The 24,313-nt window shown below is 42.0% G+C and overlaps 1 protein-coding gene across 5 annotated transcripts in view; it reads left to right on the top strand.

Moving 5' to 3' along the window:
- The window catches only part of esyt1a (extended synaptotagmin-like protein 1a), a 132,202-nt gene that overhangs the window by 69,541 nt on the left and 38,348 nt on the right, over positions 1-24,313 (top strand). For all 5 annotated transcript variants that reach the window (XR_009443513.1, XM_048523350.1, XM_059643449.1 and 2 more), the window contains 7 exons: positions 2,528-2,583; positions 3,293-3,413; positions 7,366-7,542; positions 12,234-12,316; positions 13,291-13,339; positions 15,863-15,952; positions 17,710-17,805. Coding sequence is in view for 4 of the 5 variants with exons in the window: in XM_048523350.1 (XP_048379307.1) it covers positions 2,528-2,583; positions 3,293-3,413; positions 7,366-7,542; positions 12,234-12,316; positions 13,291-13,339; positions 15,863-15,952; positions 17,710-17,805 (672 nt within the window). In the remaining variant the exon portion in view is untranslated. The remainder of the gene's footprint in view (positions 1-2,527; positions 2,584-3,292; positions 3,414-7,365; positions 7,543-12,233; positions 12,317-13,290; positions 13,340-15,862; positions 15,953-17,709; positions 17,806-24,313) is intronic.

Raw genomic sequence — 24,313 nt, 5'->3', positions numbered from 1 at the left:
GCTCCATAAGTGGTTGGGGGGACAGAATCTCTAGTTTCCGTTACTGAATAGTTTGCTGCCTGACCATGATAAAGAGTGATCTTTTGGTGAGGTTCTGGCGGGCTATCTAAACAGGAGTCAGTGCTCTTAGTACAAATTAGAAGCAGAGAGAAAAATGACGAAAGAATATGGTTGAGCTGAGATGTTGCTGACGTATCAATTAAGGACTAGATTACAAATTAGTGCTTGCTTTTAAACACCCTATGATCGAACTCCAATTAGGAGAATCCTTTTTATTGCCTAATCATATGGAATGTATGATTGCTCATCTCAAAAGGCAATGAAGATCATTCCTGGTATTAACAATTGAAGTTGTAGGAAGAGGTTAGGGAGGTCAGGCTTGGTTAGTTGAATGCCTTCTCCTCGGGGGAAGAAGGACACATTAATCTGACCGAATTGAGATTTGCATCATAAGGTTGTCAGCATTGGATAATCTTTGGAAAGAAATGATCGTGAAAAGTGACTACAAAGAAAACCCTATTAAATCAAATAAGGTGTCATTGTGTTTTGGTTACATATGATTTTAAAAATGGCTACATTGGCCTATTTCAGTGCTTTATATCCTTTCAGCGCAACTCATCCATACTAATATTTATGGTCCACTTGAACCTCCTCCAAGTTCCCTCATCTCCAGCTACAACTGTAGTTCTTTCTTCCCCTCTCCATCATATGGCTTCCCCTGAAATGCACCCATACTATTCCCTTCAACCATTCCCTGTGGTAGTGAATTCCATGTTCTCACCACTCTTTCTGAAGATGTTTCTTCTCAATTCAGTAGCCAGCTTGGAACCTCTACCTTGTAACATCTCTTTCCTTTTTTTTAAAGAAAGGACAAAATACCCATTTGAAGTGACAGCATTATCACAGGGCTGAATGTTTTATTTTTTTGCTAAGTGCCAGTGCATTGATTCTTTTTTTTGGAGGTTTTTTGCCATGAGGCTGAGTGAATTTACTTGCCTTGTTAACTACCCACCCTGTTCCATTGGCATCCCTCTAGTTTGTCAGCCTGGAACTGCCATGTGTGGTTTCTGACACTTCCTGACAAGGGAAATGTGATCTCTCAATCTGTCTGTCTTCAAACACTACCGCACCACTGCTTCCAATGACCTGCACCAGGACCAGCAGTGGAGGCCATGATGCCAAGCCATGCCATGCAAACCAGGTCCAAGGTTACCACGCAGGTCAGTGCAATCTCAACGTCTGGAGAAATGCCCAGCATTGGCTCTCTTGCCCAGCTAGGCTCACGCTCTATCACTCTCTATTGCCTGCAATATCTTCTCTCAGTCGCTGTCACCAACCTGAATCCCAACATCGTGCCCTTCTGTGCTGCCCACTCACTCACTGAGGATACCTTCACACCAGTCCCAACCGTAATAGCTGTGTTACGCACTTTCATCTCCTGTGATACCTGCTCTTCTCTCCAGGAGGAAAACAGGCCAAAATAGGACTGCAAGGTTAGGTGGTCGGCTGCCTGATATTTACTCCTCACCCTTAATGTGGAGAGTATTCTGGCGCTGACTGACTGCATCCAAACCCCTAGACTGATAGGGAGGCTGCCCTTGGCTTACTGTGCTGGGGCTCCCGGGATTTGCTGAAGACTGACAGCCATGAAATGTTTCCTGGCTTTGTGTTTGTGCTAAATGTCATGGCGATATTGCAGTATTGTGAGTCTGGTATCTCTGGCAGAGGATGGCAAAGCATGATAAAGGCAGGGATGCTGTAGGACCCAGGTTGAATCTGAGTGAGTGCGTGCTATGACAGCTAATGAACAGGCTGGAGGTACAGCCTGGTGCAGTCCGTGAGCTGGATGTGTGTCCCTGAGCGCGGTGTCCTTGCTGCTGCATTACAGTGAGAGTTCCCAGTGCAACCCGACTGCAGCATTGAAGAGCAGAAATATCCTATCAGTGGAGATGTGCCAGCCTCTAAGAACATTTGTTGCACATGTTGGATGCCAATAGCCATGCATGTGTGATGTCTGTAGCTGGTGCCCCTGGAGTGTGTCTGAAGATGTTGGTGCCCAGTGTTCAACATGGAGATTGTTTGGAGCAGGCAGTGAGCTGAATTCATCAGCTACCTGCTTTAATTTCTATGTTGAGAATTCTGGACATCTCCTTGTTTAGTGAGTTCGGGAAGACAGGGAGCTGTATATTAATGAGGTGAGTTGTAGCATCAATAAAGCGTTTAACAAAAGACATAATATTCCTTTAAGTAGCAACTCTCTGCTGCCCAGCAGAAAACTCTCCTTGCTGCTTGACAAATTCATAAAAGATGCAGCGGGTTGCTCCTGACATCGAAATAGACCTCGCCAGACTACTCACTGGATTCTGCCACAAATCCTGTCATAGCCCACTTTGCTCAGGTCTGTATAAGATTCTGTCCTGAGTTTAAGTCTTTGATCTGATACCGAAAAGGGGTCTGTATTGATTAGATGAATCTGAAATTGAGTTAGCTTGAAATTCTGAAAGTGATTTAGACTGTGTTCTTACAGGTACTTGACATAAACTGGACAGGACTCACCAACCTGTTGGATATTCCGGGACTGAGGTATTGATCATTCATCGGGGCAAAACAGAATTAGTCTTTTTGTGTGATCAAAACTAAACTGAGGCATTTGAAAGATAATTCTAAGACCCACATAACTTACATTCTGGAGTTGTGGTTTTTTAAACCTTTTTTCCCCACAGATGTTACACCACATATTCAAACAAAACTAAAGTATATTAGAAAATGTAAGTAATAACTTCACAAATATGCAGGATTTTGAAAATTACATGATTTGTTCAAAATTTAATATTGGTTTAAAAGACAACGAGCACAGGACCCTACAGGGAATCCTGCAAATAAGACTGTTTTGAAAGCAGCATATTTGGAAACACTGCAAATGTCTAAAAGTACCAGAGAGTATACATGAAACAAAAATGGAAGTTGCTGGAGAAACTCAGCCACTCTGGCAGCATCTGTGGAGAGAAATACTTAACGTTTCAAGTCCACAATTCTAAAGAAGTCACATTGGACTCAACGTCAACTGTTTCCTGATCTGCTGAATTTCTTCAGAAATTTTCTGCTTTTTGTTTTTCAGCTTTCCAGCATCTGTAGTTCTTTGTTTTATTTGAGTATACCCGAAACATTTCAGTAAAATTATTTGCTTTTCATAGTCCTGACCTTTCAATAGCCTTGTGCCTTTTTAAAATTTATGTCCATTTTTCTCTCTTTTCTCACCCCTTTGCCCGCTCTGTCATTTCTCCTTGGATAGCTCAAAGTCCGACACAGTACTTATGGACACCATTGCTTCTTTCCTGGTTTTGCCAAACCGAATCACCTGCCCTCTAGTTGGAGATCTTCATGTGGCTGAACTTCGTTCTCCCCTGCCTCGGGTATGTATCACGCTGTGTATGTTTTCACCAAATTGTTGCCAATAAATTTGTTGTGTTGCTGCAGATACTTAGTTTGTGGTCTTTAATATAACAAGTGATTAAGGTTAGAAGAAAAACAGATGCTGGCTGTTATTTGATTTATTTGACATCTGGATACATAAAGGGATTGTTGTGGTGCAGTGGTATTGTCCCTTCCTTGGAGCCAGGAGACCCGGTTTTAAGTCTGAAATGCTCCAGAGGTGCACAATAACATCTCTGAACAAATGGGGTGTTTTTATTTTTTTTTGCTTCATTAAGAACAGGGTAAAAGTTGGGACTGGGAGAGAAAACTGTACTCCAAAGGAAGTCTGTTACTTAATTTGAATCAATTAACAATGGTTCATGGGTTTTAATATACCATTTTTAGTTTAAGGAATTAAATTTTAATGATTAGAGTCTAGGGTAAATACAATTGAAGCAATGGAAGACTGGTGCACACTTAAATGTTTGGAATCCTGTTTCTTTAAGAGGGTAACAGCTAGGAAGATAAGGTTTAACACTGGGCTTTAGTGATTGCGAATGATTGATTAAAACACCCAAACAAAAGGCTGTTCAGAACAGTACATGTTTGATAGAACTGTATTAGACAAGATGGAACTCTGAGACTTTCAGGTTGGGCTTGCTTATCTGGAGACTTGGTATTGGCAAAGTTTGCAGTTATGGCAGTCCAAAAACAGTTGGAGCTAACAAAACCATACTGCTAGAGACATCTGTAGAGAGAAAGTAGTTGTTTTGAGTCCAGTGACCCTTTGTCAGAGCTGGGGGAAAAGTGGAATTTAGGTTGGGCGGTGGGGAGAGAGTATACTGAAGAAAGTTGTAGAAATGGACCCAAGCAGGACTGGAACATCATTGGTGCTGCTTCCCTCTCACTGGGAATTGAAAAGCTTTATTAATTTTACTTCCAATTTCCACCCTGCTGTCTCCTTCACCTGGTCCATCTGACTCCCCCCCCCCCCCCCCCCACCCCCTTCCTCAACATCTGTTTCCATTTATGGGGTAGACTGGCCACTGATATCTATTGCAAACCTACTAACTCCCACAGTTACCTGAAGTATACGTCTTCGCACCATCCTTCCTGTTTGGGCTCTATGCCTTTCTCCTAGTTCCTCCATCTCCATCGCACCTTCTCTGACACAACCTGCAGATGGGCCTCAGAGTGGTCCACATTTTACCTCCACTGAGGATTCCCTGCTACCTCCTGTTGGCACTCAGCTATGTCTGACTTATTTTTCGTTCTGCTCTCGCCCTTCCCTTCCCTCTCACAACAATAGAGTACCCCAGTCCTCACCTAGCACCCCACCAGCCTCTGCAACCAAACGATCAGAGGCTGCCATTTCTTTCCCCTCCAGTAGGATGCCCTGACCAAACACACAATACCCTTTCCTCCTTTGTCAGCCTTCCACAGGTACTGTGCCTTCCATGACACTGTGGTCCACCCCTCCTCTGCTCCCAACACCACTCCACACCCCCATAGCACTTTCCAATGCAATTGCAGAAAGTGTAATACTTGCATATTTACCACCTCACTCCTACACTATCTAAAGGCCCCGACACAACTTCCTGGGGAAGCAACGATTTAGCTGCTTCCAATCTAGTCTACTGTATGTACTGCTCAGTGTAGTCTCCTCTACATTGGGAGACGAAATGAAGACTGAGTGATTGTTTTGCAGAAGAACTACATCTAGTTGTAAAAATGACCGTTTCCAGTTTTCTGCCACTTTAAAACACCACCCTGATCCCTGGCCAACATCTGTCCCAGGCCTGCTGCAGTGCTCCACTGAGGCCCAATGCAAGCTGGAGGAACCACATGTCATCATCTACCTGACCGCATTCAGGACTTAACATTGAGTTTAACAATCTCAGAATGTGATCACTCATGTGTTTCCCCCCCCCCCCCCCCCCCCCCCCCAAAAAAGAGAAAATCCTGTCCTATGTAGGCGGCTTCCAGCACAGGTGACCCATTTTCAACCTTCTCAATACGACCCCCACCTAGTTATTATCTCTCGGCTCCTCGGCAATCTCTCTCTATTCAGAGTCATACAGCACAGAAACAGACCCCTCAGTCTAACTCATCTGTGCCAACCAGGTTTCCCAAACTAAACTACTCCCAAATGCTTGCATTTGGCCCATATCCCTCTAAACATTTCCTGTTCATGTACATATCCAAATGTCTTTTAAATGCTGTAACTGTACCTGCATCTACCACTTCCTCTGATAGTTCATTCCATTTACGCACCACCCTCTGTGAAAAAAGCTGTCCCTCAGTTCCCTTTTAAATGTGTCCTAGTTTTGAACACACTCACCCTATAGAAAATGACTTTGCTTTTCACCTTTTCTATGCCCCTCATGATTTTATAAATCTCTAAGTTGACCCCTTAACCTCCTACGATCCAGGGGAAAAAGTCCCAGCCTATCCAGATAACTCTCACCTTCCAGTCTCAGTAACATTCTTGTAAATCTTTTCTGCACCCTTCCCAATTTAATAATATCCTTCCTATAGCATGGCAACCAGAACTGTGTCCAATTCCACCCCCGCCCCCCCCCCCCCCCCCCAACCCTGTCATCAGTATAAATTCCACTTTTTCCCCAGCTATCTTCAGTTCTGACAATAGGTCACTGCACTCCAAGCATTAACTCTGTTTCTTAGTATAGGTGCTGCCAGACCTGCCCTGCTTCACCTGCACTTTGTTTCAGATTTCCAGCATCTGCAATTCAAGTCTTTATTTTGGAGTTGGAGCTGAAAACTAATTTAGTAAGTCTGAAGTCTTTTTTAAAGATAGCAGAGCAGACTGTGTCACTATGGAGATAGATGCTTAGAAGTTAAGAATGTTTGTTTTCCTGTTTTTCATGTATCTGCCTATTTGTTGGGAGAGATGTTTGCTTGCAGTTTGGACCTAGACAAACGCTGAAGCAGAATTAATAGCTCCAGGCAGCACAAGTTTGTTTTGTTTTTTTTGTTGTTGGCAGACTCCAGGCAGTTAGGGTATAGGAACAATCCTAGGGTATGTGGCTTCGTACCATAGAAGGTAGCTTGGGGTAAATGGAAACCATTGTTTGTTCTGTGCAGGTAAGAGTGGGAGTACGAACCATTGTGTCGCCCAGTGTATATTGTGTACGGTCTAAGATCATTATCCTACCTGTTCAGTATAACTGTTTAGTCATTATTGTTTTATATTTTTGTCCATGTTTGTATGCCTAAGATTTTTAGACATTTCAATTCAACTCTGAACTCCTTATTTTTCTGAATCTTGTTCTTCCACACATTGTCTATCAGGCCAGATTCTAACAAGAATACAATAAGGATCCAGGTTGTCTGGTATTCTTTTCATTGGGATCATAACACCTTTGGAATTGCTCCAAGATGGTGCTGTCTCGCTGATGTGCAAGCAGCAAAATTCCTACCCCAGCCAATTTATAGTCTTATAGTTATGGTTTGATTTGTTTGTGTGAATAGACATGGGGAGGGAGAGTTTCATTTTTAACTTCACTTGAGGACTAACCAGATGGGGCACAATGGAAGTGTTTTTTTTTTGTTCATTGATTTCAATGGGATACAAAGTCTGCCTACATGGTGATAAAAATGGCCCCATCCCACAATTTTCTTTTTGAATTGATGCTCCTCCAGATGTGGCATTGAAAATGTACAATGTACCAGGAAACTGGAGTGGCAATATCTTTGTGAGGTATACTCTGGTGATAACAATACCAGAAAGGGTGAAAATCCGTGCTGCTGCCATGTTATTTGGTGAAGTCCTATGTTATTGCTGACAGCAAATAAATAACTTGTGACGGCTTGTACTAAGCTGTCGACCCTCAGTTAATCTCTTTCCACACTCCACAACATTTCATTATTCCATGTGAAATAATACAGTCCTTCAGAAAGGAAATTTGAAAGTCATCTGTTTATCCTTAGGGAATAGTACGGATTTATCTAATTGAAGCAGCAAGCCTGGAATCAAAGGACACCTATGTTAAGGGATTCATCAAAGGAAAGTCTGATCCATATGCAATTGTGCGAGTGGGCACACAGGCATTCATGAGCAAGACCATCAGTGAAACTGTGAATCCCAAGTGGAATGAAATGTATGAGGTGGGTGAATATAATTGCATGTCTCATAGTCATTTGAACCTTTAGCGGTCCTGGCATCCCTACTGGTTAAAATGTAACTTCTACAATTCCCAGGAAAACGGTTTTGTGGTATACTGGCTGTACAAGTCTAAAATTTGAAGGAGGACTCAAATTTCTGAATGTCAGGGAATTTTGGCATTTTCATCCTGTATGTTATAACCATAATTTTCAGGAAGGTTCTAGAATGGCATTAGAGGAAAATCTACCTCCTCTTCTCTCCACACCTTCCATCACTCTAGTTACTGGAATCTAAAACAGCAAACTCAGCCTTGTCAATCTTGCAGAGCCCTCCTAACCAACATCTGGGGGCTTGTGCCACTTTTGGGAGAAATGTCCCACAGACTAGTAAAGTGACAAACTGACATTGTAAGGTATGATTCAATGACTGTGACTGTGTACAGGCACTACCATCACAAACTCTGGATGGACCCAGCAGAGGTAATGGCACGGTGGTACACAGTAAGGAAGGAGTTGTTCTTGGAGTTTATAACATTTGACTCTGACACCATTAAGCCTCATGGTATTGATTCTGATGTGGGTAGGAAACCTTCTGCTGATTTACCAGATACCATCCTCCCTTCGCTGATGACTCTGACTCTGTACTCCTTCATGTTGAATAATACTTGCAATAAGCGCTGAGGGTGGCAAGGGCACAGAATGTACTCTGGGTAGGGGATTTCATTGTCCACCATCAAGTGTGGCATGGCAGCGTCGCTACTGACTGAGCTGGCCGAGTTTGAAAGGGCCTAACTACTAGACCGGGTCTGCAGCAGGCAGTGAAGAAACCAACGGAAGGAAAAAATCTACTTGACCTATAGCTCTTTAATATTCTCAGCAGAGATGTGAACATCTGTGACAATATTGGTAGGAGTGACCACTGCATAGTCTTTGTGGAAATGAAGTTCAGTTTTCACATTGAGGACACCTTCCATTGTTGTGTGGCCCTATCACTGTGCTAAATAGGAAAGACTTTGAATGGATTTGGCAACTAGAGAAGACATCCGTGAGGTGCTGTGGGACGACGTCAGCTGCAGAATTGTACTGTGGCACAATCTGTAAACTTTTTTCCATTGGGCATATCTCTCACTCTACTGCTCCCATTAAGGGAGGGGTTCAAAAACAGAAATTGCTGGAGAAACTCAGCAGGTCTGGCAGCATCTATTGAGGAAATAACAAAGTTAATGTTTCAGATTCAATGATCCTTCTTCAGAAGGGTCTGATGAAGGGTCACCTGATGCAAATGACTCTACTTCATCTCCACAGTTACTGCCAGATCTGCTTGAGTTTTTGCAGCAATTTCTGTTTCTTTTTAATTACAGACTTCCAGCATCTGCAATTCTTTTATTTTAGCCAGGGATCAATCTTGGCTCAATGGAGAGTACAAGAGGGCATACTAGGAGCATCACCAGACATACCTGAAAAGGAGCTGTCAACCCTGGTGAAGCTACCCTTGAGAAACCAACAGAAGGGGAAAATCTACTTGACCCATAGCTCTTTAATATTCTCAGCAGAGATGTGAACATCTGTGACAATATTGGTAGGAGTGACCACTGCATAGTCATAGTGACCACATTGGAAGGAGCATTCTATAGAGAGTTAAGTATTCCACAACCAATGGATCAGATCTAAGTTCTACAGTCCTAACAAATCAGTTGTGAATGGTAGGCAAGTAAACACTTCACTGGAGGAGGAGGCTCAACAAACATCTTCATCCTCAACAAGGGGGGAGCACAGCACATCAGTGCAACAGATAAGGCTGAAGCATTCGTAACAATCTTCAGCCAGAAATGCTGAATGAATGATCCATCTCTGGCTCCTCCAGAGATCCGTCATCACAGATGCCAGTCTTCAGCCAATTTGATTCACTTCATGGGACATCAAGAAATAGTTGGAGTCACTGGATACTGCAAAGGCTAGGGGTCCTGACAACATTCCAGCAATAGCACTGAAGGCCTGTGCTTTCGAACTTGCTGCTCCCCTAACAAAGCTATTCCAGTACAGTTACAACACTGGCTTCTACCTGAATATGTGAAAAATTGACCAGGTACACCTTGCCCACAAAAGGACAAAATCCAACCCAGCCAATTACCACCCACTCAGTCAGTAAAGTATTGCAAGCGGTCATCCGCAGTGCAATCGAGCAGCATTTGCAGAGACATAACCTGCTCAGTGATGTCCAGTTTGGGCTCGGTCAGGGTCCTTCAGCTTTTGACCTCATTACAGCTTTGGTTCAAATATGGACCAAAGAGCTGAATTCCAGAGGTGAGATTTACTGCCCTTTACATCAAGACCCCAGCATTTGACTGATTTATGGCATCAAGAAGCCTAGCAAAAATTAGTCAATGAGGATTGAGGAAAATCTCTCTGCTAGTTGGAGTCACACTTACCATCAAGCAGGATAGTTGTGGTTGTTGAAGGTTCATCATCTCAACCCTCTGACCTCTCTGCAGGAGTTCCTCAAGATAGTGTCCTGGGTCCAATCAGCTTCATCTCCTTAATCAATGACCTCCCCTACATCAGAAAATGGATGACCGTGCAATCATCAGCAGACATCCCCACTATGTTTTAGAGCATCGTGACAATTCCAATACCGAAGCAGTTTGTGCCCACGTGGCAAGACCTGAACAATTTTTTTCAGGCTTGGCGTGATAAGTGACAAGTAATGTTGCCTGGCACTTGAGACAGAACTGACCATCTCCATTGTCCCTTGACATTTCAATGATGTCGCCAACAGTAAATCTCCCACTATCAATATTCTGGGAGTTACTATTGACAAGAAACTGAACTGGAATGGCTGCATAAAATTCCATGGCTGGAAAAGAAGGTCAGAAGCAAGGAGCCCTGTGGTGAGTAACTGACCTCCTATCTCCCAAAAGCCTATGTTATCTGTAAGGCACAAATCAGGAGTGTGATGGAATACACCCTTGTCTGGGTGAATGCAACTCGAACACCACACAAGAAGCTTGCTCTTCTGATGCTGCTAGGCCTGCTGTGTTCATACAGCTCTACACCTTGTCTCTCAATTGAGGAGGGGGGTGGGGAAGCAGCCCACACTATTGGAACCTCATGCACTATCTCCACCATCCCTTCCCTTCACTACTGATGCTCAAGATGTGCTGCAGAAACTCACTAAGACTTCTTAGAGACCACATTACAAGCCCATGACCACCTCCAGAAGAGCAAGGGCAGAGGATACAAGGGAACACTACTGCCTCAAAGCCCCTCACCACCCTGTATTGAAAATATATTCCAGTTCTTTCACTGCTGGATCAAAATCTTGGAGCTCCCTTCCAAAAAGCATGGTGGGTCTACCTACACCAAGTGGACTGCAGCATTTCTACTGAAGGTGTACCACCACCGCCTTTAAGGGCAACTAGTGAAGGAAATAAATATTGGCCAAGCCATTAATGCCAACATCACACGAATGAATTTAAAACTTCTTTTTTAAATGTTCACTTGTCTATTTATTTAGATTAAATTGGCCCTCCCTTTGAAATTATAAGTCTGTCCATCCACTTCCCTGCCTCCCTGAGCCATAGACCATACATGGTACTTGAGAGGTGTTTGGTGACCTGCGTATTCTTCCTCACTAACAGAATGGGAGGAAACAGTAGGGCTGACTGTCCATGATAACAAAATGTGGAGCTGGATGAACACAGTAGGCCAAGCAGCATCTTAGGAGCACAAAAGCTGATGTTTCGGGCCCAGACCCTTTCTCAGCATCTGAGCCAGCTCCGTATTCTTCAGTGTCAGTATTTCAGCATAGTCCAGAACTACTGTTGCAATGTCCTTGGACTATCGGCATGACATTGAATATTCATCGCATTATCTCTAATGCTGCTGAAATACTTTTTTTTTCTGTCAGTCTTGCTCATTACTGACTAAAGAATAAACATCTATTTCCCTATTTACTCACTCAAAAGGTTTATACAACAATTCAACCTTTTCATTGCTAACATTTAGGTGAGTGGTGATGTGAAACATGTTTTGAATCACCTTGTATGCATCACCAAATAACACTGCAAACCACCCACCCCCCACCAAGCCCCGGCCACTACACATGCTATATTCTCTCCCCAGAGAGTGGAGTGTGAGCAATGTGCATATGGATGCTCCAAAGACATTACTGATCAGCAAAGTAGTTTTCACAATATGTGCACAGGAACCCCTCATAATACTACTTTCTCAGCTGCTGTATCTGTTTTTAACTCGAGCCGCAAACATTTACGAAGTTAACAAAACCTGCACGTGCTTTTGTTACTGTTGTCAAATTTTTGCCTCAGTGAGCACACTTCTGATATTTAGTGCCAGACAACAATACGGTAGAATTATGTTCTGCTTTGAGATTGAAATAATTTTTTTTCCATTTGCTAATTCTAGTGGAGTGTTATGATCACAAAGTGGGGACAATCACCCATTGATGCTTAAGCTGTTTTAGACAGCCAAAATTTTAAAGTTATTTGTAAAGCTGAATTTGAGTATTGGTGAACTGGACTACAATTCTGAAACAAAGACCTTTTGAGAGAATGAAACACAACTTTGAAAAGATGGCGAAACTAAATTTCTAAATTTGAGTTGTTGAAGAGGATAGTTTTAAATAGCGATATATCCTGAGTTCCCTTTTCTGACCCTTGCGTTTCTACGCTTCACAGGTGATTGTCCATGAAGTTCCTGGTCAGCTGTTGGAAATTGAGATGTTTGATAAAGACCCAGATCAGGACGATTTCCTGGGCAGGTGAGAGCGCTATTTATCTGTGTATGTGTCGGTATTTATGGTTCTACATCTAGGACAATGTGAGTATGTGTTCATTTGGCTTTACATTGATACCTTGTCTCCAAATATCATCTGTCACATTCCTCATTACTTGCATCCCTAGTTATACATTATCACCCTCAAGCTGTTTATTATTCTTGCAATCTAGCACCCCAATCATAAGCAACAAGTCTGCTTCATGACCATGAAAACTGGGGATAATCTATGCTTGGCGATCAAGCCACTCTTTCAAATCACCATCCGAGCAATGTCAAACTAAACAGGAATGTAACCTGTTGTGCATTGGGTTGTGTAATTCATGTCTTTAAAACAATGTATCATCTGTGCCATGGAAGAAGTGCTGATAGTAAATTTTTAAAATAAAATTTACTGGGGAAATTGATTAAAGTATCACAAGGTGGAAATAGCTGTGGCACTGTTTGTGTCCGGTGTTACTGTAACTAAAAATGTTGTTGCAATACTCAATATATCGGGAGCAGACTCAAGGGTTGCCACTATACTCGCTCTATATTGGGAAAAGTAGTTCCATGAATAATGTCAGGATATGGTACATTAGAGTTGTATTGAGCCCTCCTTAAAAAGAAACAATTTGATTTGAACACTTAAACACTGCTACTTTTTAAACTAAATTGAATTAAATTTGGTAAAATATTGTTAACAGATGAACATTCTAGCTGTAATAACATAAACAGGTTTTCCATTACAGTAACTCGACAGGAAACCTGTTGAAAATAGTACCCTCTCCCTTAGTACTTTTACAGATCACTTTCCCATCATTTATCATGACACTTTATGGTTGACTTCTATCTCCCTTTTTTTTTGTTTTATTATTTTTTTCGCGAATGTTTTAGAATGATCTTGATTGTTCTAACACCTATGTGCTTGGAATGGGTGTGAGATGATGATGATGATCTGAGTATTTCTTTTGCTTTCAGAATGCAGCTGGACCTTGGAGAAGTGATGAAAAATCAAACAGTGGAAGAGGTAGGGAATTGCAATGATGCTGATATCACTGGCCACCGGGGGAGAAAAAGTAAAAGGGCACTGTCTTCATGGAAAATTCAGACAAAACTAAAGAGTGCAAGTTATTTTTGGTGATGTTATCATTTGAATGCATGACAAAATTCTACCATTTTTAGAAGTGACCTTAACTAACTTGGAATAAGTAGATTAACATCTCCATTAAAACAAGAAATCTGACCTGAATGCATTAAACATTCATGAGATAATGTCATTCTGTCATTTCTAGTCATATGCTGTTTTGAGGAAGGAGGCAAAGAGGTGATCTGGAATGCATCATTTGTGGCATGTTTATGTCACACACCAGTAATTGCACTTTGAGCTTGCAGGCAACTTTTTAAATAAAACTAGTGTGGAAATCTTTGGTTGTGGAGATGAGTCATCTTTTACATTCCAAAATCATTGGCTATTTCTGATGTGTGTACATTACCAGCCATCATCTAAATGGAGTGGAATGGCTTTCTCAATTCGGGTTTCCGGTTTTCAGTGGCATATCGGGTATAGGGCAGTTAGATAAAAATTATTTCCAGCGGTATTTGAAGTGTTGCGGAGATTATTTATGGAAAATAAAACCTTTTTATGGTGTAAGGGCTAGCATATTGGCATGGTTAACAAGAAGTGGAGATTGACAAAATATAACAAGTGGTGTGTCACAGGGATCGATGCTGGAACTTCAACTGTTTACAATTTATATAACTGACTTGTTTGAAAAGTCGGCATGTGTAATTGACTAATTTTGCTGATGGCACAAAGCTAGGTAGCAAACTAAGCTGTGAGGAAAGTATAAAACCTAGTCCGATTAGGTGAGTGGACAAAGATGTGGCAGTGGGGGTATAATGTGGGGGAAAAGTGAAATTGTTCCTTTTTGGCAGGAAAAATAAAAAGGCAACATATTATCTGAATGGTGAGAAATTGCAGAAGGATCTGGATGTCCTAATGCATTGATTGCTAAAGGTCAGTATGTAGGTACAAAGAGTAATTAGGAAAGATAATAATGTAATTGTGAAGGGAATTGAATACAAAAATAGGGAGGTGATGCTTCAGTTATACAAGGAAATGGTGAGACTACTGTACATAGTATTGGTCACCACGTTTCAGGAAAGATGTAAATGCTCTGGAGGCATTTCAGAGAAGGTTTACCAGACTGACCCCTGGAATGGGAGAGTTGCCTTATGAGAAAGGTTAACCTTGAATCCACTGGAGTTTAAAAGAGTAAAAGAAAGCTTGCTTGATCCTGAGGGATCTTAATAAATTAAATAGAGAAGGAATGATTCCTCTTGTGGGAGAATCTAGAACTAGGGGTTTAAAAATTAGGGGTTGCCCATTTAAACAGATTTAGGCAATTTCTTTTCGCTAAGTGCCATGAATCTTTGGAACTATCACTTTAAAAAGGTGGTGGAAGCGGAGTCCTTCAATATTTTTAAGGTAGAAGTAGATTCTTATTAAACGAGGGGATGAAAGTTATCTAGGTAGGTGGGAATGCAGATTTGAGGTTAGTCATAATTGTGTTGAAGAACTGAAATGAGGACCCACATAAATAACAAACAGGACAGACCAACAACACTTCATTGGAGGTGCATTGATGACATTACCTAGCATGGTGACGAAATGTCTGTAAACAAACCTACCTGCTCAGCAAACAAATCACCCCCCGCCCCCGACCCCGTCACATTGAATGATGGAGCAGGCTTGATGGCCTACTCCTACTCTTTGCAATTTACTGCAAATAATGTGGACTTGCCCTTAAATGAATGCTTGTGCTTAGAAGTTGCTTTTAATTTAGAAGCACACATTGATGGAGTAGAAGAAAGCTTCTGTGGAGCATAAACACCAGTATAGACCAGATTAGGCAAATGGTGTGTTTCTCAATGTTGAGAACCCATTCAGGGCAGTTAAATCCAATTTAAAGCCCTCTTATTCTGCCCCACTAATGTTTCTTCAGCCATGAGAAGAATACTTAGGCTGAGAACTTTTGAAAAAGTTAATAGTGGCAATACATTTCCAGGCATCAGGTGTCTGTCACGCTTTAGTTTTTCCAATTTCTATAGCTCCACTCTTGCTGGTTAGACCTGCTGCTGACAAAGTCTCAAGCTCTTGCCAAACTTCTCTACCTCTCGTTTCTTCTTTAAGACGCTCCCGCCTTTTTTAAAAAAAAGCTCTTTGATCAAGGCTCTGGTCCCCTTTTTGTGATTTGGTTTAACACTCCTGTGAAGTGCCTCGGGAGGTTTTACTTAATTATACAATGATATTAATATTATATTAATACAAATGGTTTTTATTTATGTAAGACTTCCAACATGTAATGGCATGTCTGGGAGCAGCTCTGAGGAAATTCTTAAAGTTCCTTTTTTATTTTGATGTGGTTACACTTAAACCTGATATGCATGAACTATTTTTGTTGTTTCTATTTAGCAGTACTTCACTTTGGCCTGTCTTGTGATGTTTGCTCTATACCTGACCCTAATTTTCTCTCTCCTCTATATGCAGTGGTTCACGCTCAAAGATGTTGAGAGGGGGAAAGTTCGTCTGAAACTGGAGTGGCTATCCCTGTACTCGGACCCAGCAAAACTGGAGCAGGTAATTCTAAAGATTGAAGTTTATATTTAAGATGCTAATCACTCATTTTAGAAATCACACTGTGACTGACCATTCTTTCTGAGATGGTGCGTGATTTTCAACACATATAGTCACCTCAAGGTTCAAAATATTAATGATTGAAATTTTAGCTCAAAAAATAAGCTTGAAATTATCAATTGTTCACTGAAAACATTACTAGCATCACCCTTGAAATGATCATTGTAAATTGACATTGCCTTGCCATTGAGATGATAGTTAGCTTTTAATACCATCTTCACAACTCTTATTATAAAACATTATTGGTTTCACAGAATTATGGCACAGAAGGAGGTCATTCAGTCCATGTGCCTGCACCGGCTGTATTCCAGCTCTATAACCCTTGTGCCAATGTCCTACCTTTTTTTTCCTATATCCCTGCACAAGATTACTATCCAAAAAAATTCAATGCCCCCTTCATTATACCTGCCTTCAGCACATTCCAGGCAATGCATTCCATACCCGAACAACTTGTGTGAAAGAAGTTTGTTTTTTTTCTCACATCACCTTTTGTTTGCGCATCACTTTGAATTCTGCATATTTATGATTGGAACATTGATTGTAAATGACATCAGATTTATGTCCTAATTCAATGCTGTATGTAAAAAAACTATGGATGTTGAGAATGAATGAGCCATGTAATTTATTCATAAGCTTCAATAATGTCTTGAGAAACTGAGTTTTTTTAAAAGTAATTTTACCGCCTCCTTTCCTGAAGGTTCTAATGCCTTGCCCAAGTGTTGGTTCTTTACGTGAGCATCACCACACCATTCCACTGTAGGATACATCAATACCATGTGTTGTCCTCACTTGACCTCCACATGCACTTTCCTGCAGCAGTCACCTGAATATCAATCAGTATTTTCTGCTCCTAAAGATGCTACTTGGCCTGCTGTGTTCATCCAGCTCTACACTTTGTTATTCTGGTATCAATAACCCCAGTGGATTTTCTACCTCCTAGTTCTGGAAGACATGGGAAAATGACCACTACATAAACTGAGATTAGCTAACTACGCTTTGATCAAGGATTGAAGGTGGGGCCTCTGATCTGTAGAGCTGAGGTGGATACTACCTTTACCAGCTAAATCATCAGAGAGCACTTATTTTGTAGTTTTACATTTCACCTGAGTCCTGATATAAATACAGCTTATATTTGTTTTTCTAAACATACACCATAGCGACAATACAATTAAAGACTGCAATACAACCTGAGCTTCTGCCGAACAGTTATGGCAGATTGGAGAGAGCAAATGAGAGGGTGAGTCCTTAAAGAAGTCAGAATTTGACGGATCTGGCTTACAGTTGGCACTAGTGGAGGGCTTGCGAAGAGACTACCCTTCCGTGGCCAGAACATATTAAAAATACCTGAATAGGTAAAGACCAGCTGGTCCAACTATTCCTTCCCATCACTGTTATGCCTTGTGGTTCATGCTTAAGACATCTCTTATCCATTTAAGTCCACAGAATCTCATAGGAAAAGCAAAACAAAAACACGATCAGTTAGGGACACAAGATCTGGGAAGTTAAAACTAGTCCAGGAGACCATGTTGAAGCTGGCTTGTATTGTTTGGTGCCTGTCCCCTGTATGACATGATCTACACCACAGTCAGTAACTTAGTGAGTGTGTGTGGTCAGTGACATGTGCAACAAGAAGATAATGAAGGACTGCATCCCCTCAAAATTGTGATTTATGAAAAATATTAATTATTTGTTACCTTCAGGCACTGATGGTTAATAATGCCATTGCTGTGCAGAACAGCGAGGAACCCTCTGCTGCTATCATGGTTGTCTACGTGGACCAAGCACAGGACCTCCCGGTATGTATAATGGTCATGGAATGTGGATCTCCAACAGCAATAGATCCCATTTCTCAGCTGCAACTGAACTGAGAATATAATACCAACAGTGTCTTCAAACCTCAATCCTTCTGTTAGACTGTGCTGCTGAATGTTGAATTTGGTAGGGGTATACTTGTTATTAGTACTGCATCAACCTGAAAAAAATTAATATCTGTCCAGTGAGATACTCTTGGTGTTCAGGCCACTTTGTTGGATGGTTCACCAGTGATATGGCTTCAACAGGGTGATCAAGGGAAGTTTGAATAAATTCTCACTCTGCATACGACTTCTATCTTATCTGTGATTTCAGTAGTTCCCCAGAAGTTGGTGTTATGACCATGTGTTTTCCTGATTATATATAAATCAGGTGCCAGAGGGCTAGAAATGCCAGGTCTTGTCCAACAAAAAAAATAAGCCCAGCGACTATGGGCCAGTCAGTTTAACTTCAGTGGTGGCAGAGCTTCTAGAGGAATAATTCTGGACAAAATTAAGTCTCACATGAACAAATGCAAAGGGCAAAGATTTTTGAACAAAAATATCACATTAAACTAACTTGCTGGAGGTTTTTGACCAGGTAATAGGAGCTTAGCAAATGCAATCCTGTTGATATGGTGGACATGGACTTCCAAAAGGTATTTGATACAATGCAACATAACAGACTTGTGAGCGAAGTTATAACTCTGAATAAAAGACAATAGCAACACCTAGTCAAAATTGACTGAGTGACAATAAATATTCATGTACATTCATGTTTTACAGAATAGAGGAAGGTTTATAGTAAAGTTTTCTAAGGATCATTGTTGGGACCCTTGCTCCTGACCGTGGCCAAGACATTAGTGAACAGGGCACAATTTCAAAGTTTGTAGATGATATGAAAAGTGGAAGCTTTAAGAACTGTGAGGAGAATTCTAATAGGATTTCATGACTAGGCAAGAGGGGAAAGATTTAACAGACACGAGGGGCAATTTTTTTCACACAGGATCATAAGACCATAAGACATAGGAGTGGAAGTAAGGCCATTTGGCCCATCAAGTCCACTCCGCCATTAAATCATGGCTGATGGGCATTTCAACTCCACTTCCCTGCACTCTCCCCGTAGCCCTTGATTCCTTCTGAGATCAAGAATTTGTTGATCTCTGCCTTGAAGGCATCTAATGTCCCAGCCTCCACTGCAGTCCGTGGCAATGAATTCCACAAGCCCACCACTCTCTGGCTGAAGAAATGTCGTCTCATTTCAGTTTTAGAATTTAGAGGGGGTAAATTTAAGGCTGTGCCCACGGGTCCTAGTCTCCCCGCCTAACGGAAACAACTTCCTTGCGTCCACCCCTTCTAAAAGGATGGTTCATGTGTGGAATGAACACTTAGAACATTACAGCATAGTACAGGCCCTTCAGCCCCCAATATTGTGCCGACCCGTCATACCGATCTCAAGCCCATCTAACCTACACTATTCCATGTATGTCCATATGCTTGTCCAATGATGACTTAAATGTACTTAAAGTTGGCGAATCTACTACCGTCACAGGCAAAGCGTTCCATTCCCTTACTACTCCCTGAGTAAAGAAACTACCTCTGACATCTGTCCTATATCTTTCACCCCTCAATTTAAAGCTATGCCCCCTCGTGCTTGCCTTCACCATCCTCGGAAAAAGGCTCTCCCTATCCACCCTATCTAACTCTCTGATTATTTTATATGTTTCAATTAAGTCACCTCTCAACCACCTTCTCTCTAATGAAAACAGCCTCCAGTCCCTCAGCCTTTCCTCTGTAAGACCTTCCCTCCATACCAGGCAAACATCCTAGTAAATCTCCTCTGCACCCTTTTCAAAGCTTCCACATCCTTCTTATAAATGCAGTGACCAGAACTGTACACAATACTCCAAGTGCGGCCACACCAGAGTTTTGTACAGCTTCACCATAACCTCTTGGTTCCGGAACTCGATCCCTCTATTAATAAAAGCTAAAACACAGTATGCCTTCTTAACAGCCCTGTCAACCTGGGTGGCAACTTTCAAGGATCTGTGTACATGGACACCGAGATCTCTCTGCTCATCTACACTACCAAGAATCTTACCATTAGCCCAGTACTTTACATTCCGGTTACTCCTACCAAAGTGCATCACCTCACACTTGTCCGCATTAAACTCCATTTGCCACCTCTCAGCCCAGCCCAGCCCAGCTCAGCTCTGCAACTTCCTGAGGAAGTGGTGGATGTGGGTGCAATGACAGTGTTTAAAGCACACCTGAGTAATTGCATGAATAGAAAAGGCTTGGAAGGATATGGGCCAGGAGCAGGCAGGTGGGACTAGTTTAATTTGGGATTATGTTTGGCATGGACTGGTTGGACTGAAGGGTTTGTTTCTGTGCTGTATAACTGATGTCTATTATATATAGACAAGCTGGCAGAGTTGACAGATAAATGGCAAATAAGGTGCAGTGGAGAGAAATGTGGAGTAATTCATCTTGCAATCGTAGGATTTTATAACAAGGAAAGAGGCCCTTCAGCCCATGTCCATGCCAGTCATCAAGCACCTATCTGTTCTAATTTCATTTTCCAGCACTTGGCCCAAAGCCTTGTATGCTATGGTATTCCAAGGGTTCATCTAACTACCTCTTAAGTGTTGTGATGGTTCTGGCCTCTTCAACTGTCTGAGACAGTGAGTCCCAGATATCCACTACCCTCTGGGTTGAAACAATTCTTCCTTGAATCCCCTCTAAACAGTCACTTGCCTCAAAGTGATACCTCCTGGTTATTGACCCCTCTACTGAGGGAAACGCTTCATCAGATCTGCGCCCCTCATAATTTTGTACACCTCAATCAGGCCTCCACTCAGCCCTTCCTGCTTTAATGAAAACAACCTCAGTCTATCTAGTCTCTCCCTTTTTATAACTTGTATAATTCCAGTCCAGGCAACGTCCTGATGAGTCTCCTCTGCAACCCCTCTCATGCAATTGCAACTTTCCTATAGTGTGGCAACCAGAACTGCACGCCTACCTCCTCCTGCTGTGACCTAACCAATGTCTTATACAGCTCCATCATAACCTTGACTGAAGGATAAGTATCCCATATGCCACCTTTTCTTGTTGCTTTCAAGGACCTGTGGACATTAACACAAAGGTTAATAACAAGATCCTCTGTACTTCCTCTGGTTCTAACATTCATTGTGTACTCCCTTGCTTGTTAGCCCGACCAAAATGCATCACTTCCTGCTGTTCAGGATTAAGTTCCATCTGCTATTGTACAGCCTATCTGAATCGTCCTGTAGTCTGTGTAGTTTCTTCCTTGTCATTTAGCACACCACCAGTGTTTGTTTGCGTTATCTATGAAGTTGCTGATCAAACCTGTTCTGTTTGCATCCGGATCATTAATGTATGTAACAAACAGCAAGGGATCCAGCACTGAACCCTATGGTCCAACACTGGGCTCAGGATCCCAGTCACAAAAACAACCTTTGACCATTACCCTCTGTGTCCTGCCACTTAGACTATTTGGGTTCATACTGTGAGATCGCTCTGGATCCCATCTGTTTTTACCTTCTCGATCAGTCTTTCACACAACACCTTGTCAAAAGCCTTACTAAAGTCCATGCAGACTATGAAAAACTGAACTATCCTCATCTACACACCTAGTCACGCTTCAAAACCAAATCAGACCTGTCAGACAATATTTCCCCTGACAAAGTCATGCTGACTTATCCTCAATTTAATCCCTGCCTCTCCAAGTAGAGGGTAACTTTTATCCTCCGAATTCTTTCCAATAGTTTCCCTTCCACTGATGCTAGATTCACTGGCTTGTAGTTTCCTGATTTATCCCTATTGCCCCTTTTGAATAACTGTACTCCATTAGCTGTCCTCCAGCCCTCTGGCACTTCTTCAATGGCCAGCGAGGATTTGAAAATTACTGTCTGGGACCCTGCAATCTCCTCCCCTGCATCCAGTAACTGTCTGGATACATCTCATCTGGGCTTCAGGATTTTTCCAATTTTAAGCTTGCTAAAACCACTAATACTACCTCCCTCAATTGTAGTTTGTTCAAGTATTTCATAGACCTTCCTCCTCCTCGATTTCCTACATTGTCCTCCTCTATCGTGAATACAGATACAAAGTATTCATTAATAACCTCACCTGTGTCTTTCAGCTCCACAAACAATTTGTCACTTTGGTCCCTAATGAGCTTGATTCTTTCCCTCATTATCTACTTGCCTGTAATAGATTTCAAAATGTCTTTGGATTTTCTTTTATTTTACCTGTCTGTGTTTTCTCATGCCCACCATTTTTTTTTTTTATTTTTGCTTTTCTGATTTCATTTTGAAGCAACTCCGTGCACTTTCTACAAACCTCCAGGGTTTCTGGCATCTGTATTGATCATAAGCTTCCTGTTTTGCCCTATTCAATCCTGTAGATTCCTTGATATTCAGGGTTCTCTGGGCCTGTTGACCCTACCCTTTACCCTGACAGGAATATGTTGACCCTTCACTTTTCATTATTTCCTTAAAGCACTTGACCTGCTCTGATTTGGATTTTCCTACAGTCAGCTGTTCCCAGTTGAGTTTGGCCAGATCCTGTCTTCTGATTCTAAAGTCATACTGCCCCAATTCTGAGCATTTATTTCTGATCCATTTTTGTTCTTTTCTATGAATGCCTTTAATCTTGTTGAGTTATAGTGAGTATGATTGAAATGTTGTCCCAACTGACATTTCTACCACATGCCTGGTTTCATTGCTTAACATTAGGTCCAGCACCGACCCTCTGCCTATAAATTCTGTCTGTATGGTTTTCATCATTTCACCTGACAAAGAACCAGCGCTCCAAAAGCTTGTGATTTCAGATAAACCTGTTGGACTATAATCTGGTGTCGTCTGACTTCTGACCTTGTCTAGCTCCATTCAACACCAGTGCCTCCACAGCATGTTATTGTCGTTGAATTATTGAAGAGTGGAAGGCTGCTATTTGGCCCATCATGCCAGCATCAGCTCACTGGTACTAGGTCAGTTGCTTGTTCTACCTATTTAGGTGGTAATCTGTCCCTTTTGAAAGTCCCAATTGAGTTTGACTTCACCACATTTTGAGTACATTCCAGACCGTAGCCACTCGCTGCAAAAAATACATTTCCCCTCATCACTTTTGGCTCTTCTGCTAGTTAGCTTAAATCTATGTTATTTCAGAAGTGGGAACAGTTTCTGTTTAGTTACTCTGTCCAGACTCCTCATGATCTTGAGCATCACTATCAAATCTCTTCTCAAGAGAAAACAGCCCTATTGGGTGACCACCTTCATAACAAAAGTTCCTCATCCCTGGAACCGTTGTTGTAAACCAGTTCTGCACTCTCTTCAAAGCCTTCCTGTCCTCTAAAATGTGCCATTCAGAACTGTACACAATAACTGGTGTCTTCTACAAGTTCAACAGCACCTCCCTGCTCCTGCAATTAAAAACAGTGCTGGAGAAACTCGGGAGGTTTGGCAGCATCTGTGGAGAGAAACAGAATTAACATTTTGAATCCAAAGTTACTTTTTCAGCACTCCCTGCACTTGCACTCTATCCCCCTATTAATAAGACCCAGGATACAGTATGCATTATTAACAGTGCTCTCAAGCTGTCCTGCTTCCATTAGTGACTTTCCACCTGTATATCTGGGTTCCTCTGCTCCTGCATCCTCTTTACAGTTGTACCTTTTTTCTATTGTATTTCCACTTTCTTACTATGAAATGCTAGTGAGTATAGGAAGAGGCAGGTAGAGCAGATGAACGTTTGGCTGAATTGTGGTGCAGAAGGGAAGGCTTCAGATTCCTGGATCATCGGGTCCATTTCTGGGGAAGATGGGTTCGTTTCAAGTCCGCTGAGTTGAAACAGGACTGACATCCTCAGTAGTGTTGCTTGTGTTTTGGTGACAAAGGCTGTGAAGAACTCTCCACTCTCTAGGGAAGTGCTGGACTACAAAGAGACCCTGCTGGTCGTGTCCCGTATCTGTCTTCTGAGGAGGCTGTTGTAGTTTTTCGCTGTGGCATGTGAGAACCAGCAATCGATGAGCTGAGCATCCTATCCCATTCTTATAACGAATTCTTACAGCATCTTTAGGTGTCTATCGCATTGCTCCTCGTCTGAGCAGATCCTGTCCGTAGGGGATGGCTTCTTTAACGTGTTCAGGGTAGAAGCTAGAGAAGTGCAGCATTGTGGGGCTATCTGTGGGCTTGTGGTAGAGTGAGGTACTTAGGTGTCCATCCTTGATGGAGAGGTGTGTGTCCAAGAATGAGACTGATTCTGAAGAGTAGTCCACGGTAAGTCTGGTGGGATGAAACTTGTTCATATCACTGTGTAATTATTTTCATGACTCCTCACCATGAATCCAAAGGAAGAGAATGTCAACTATATCTGGTATATAGTGCTGGTCAGAGGTCATGTGCAGCAAAGAAGTCTTGCTGAAAGTTGTCTGAAAATGTTGGCATATCAGGGTGTAAATTTGGTCCCTGTGGCTGTTGCATATGTCTGG

Source organism: Stegostoma tigrinum, chromosome X, assembly GCF_030684315.1.
Source record: "Stegostoma tigrinum isolate sSteTig4 chromosome X, sSteTig4.hap1, whole genome shotgun sequence".
In the NCBI taxonomy this organism is placed as follows: domain Eukaryota; kingdom Metazoa; phylum Chordata; class Chondrichthyes; order Orectolobiformes; family Stegostomatidae; genus Stegostoma; species Stegostoma tigrinum.
This window is presented reverse-complemented; position numbering and strand designations above follow the sequence as displayed.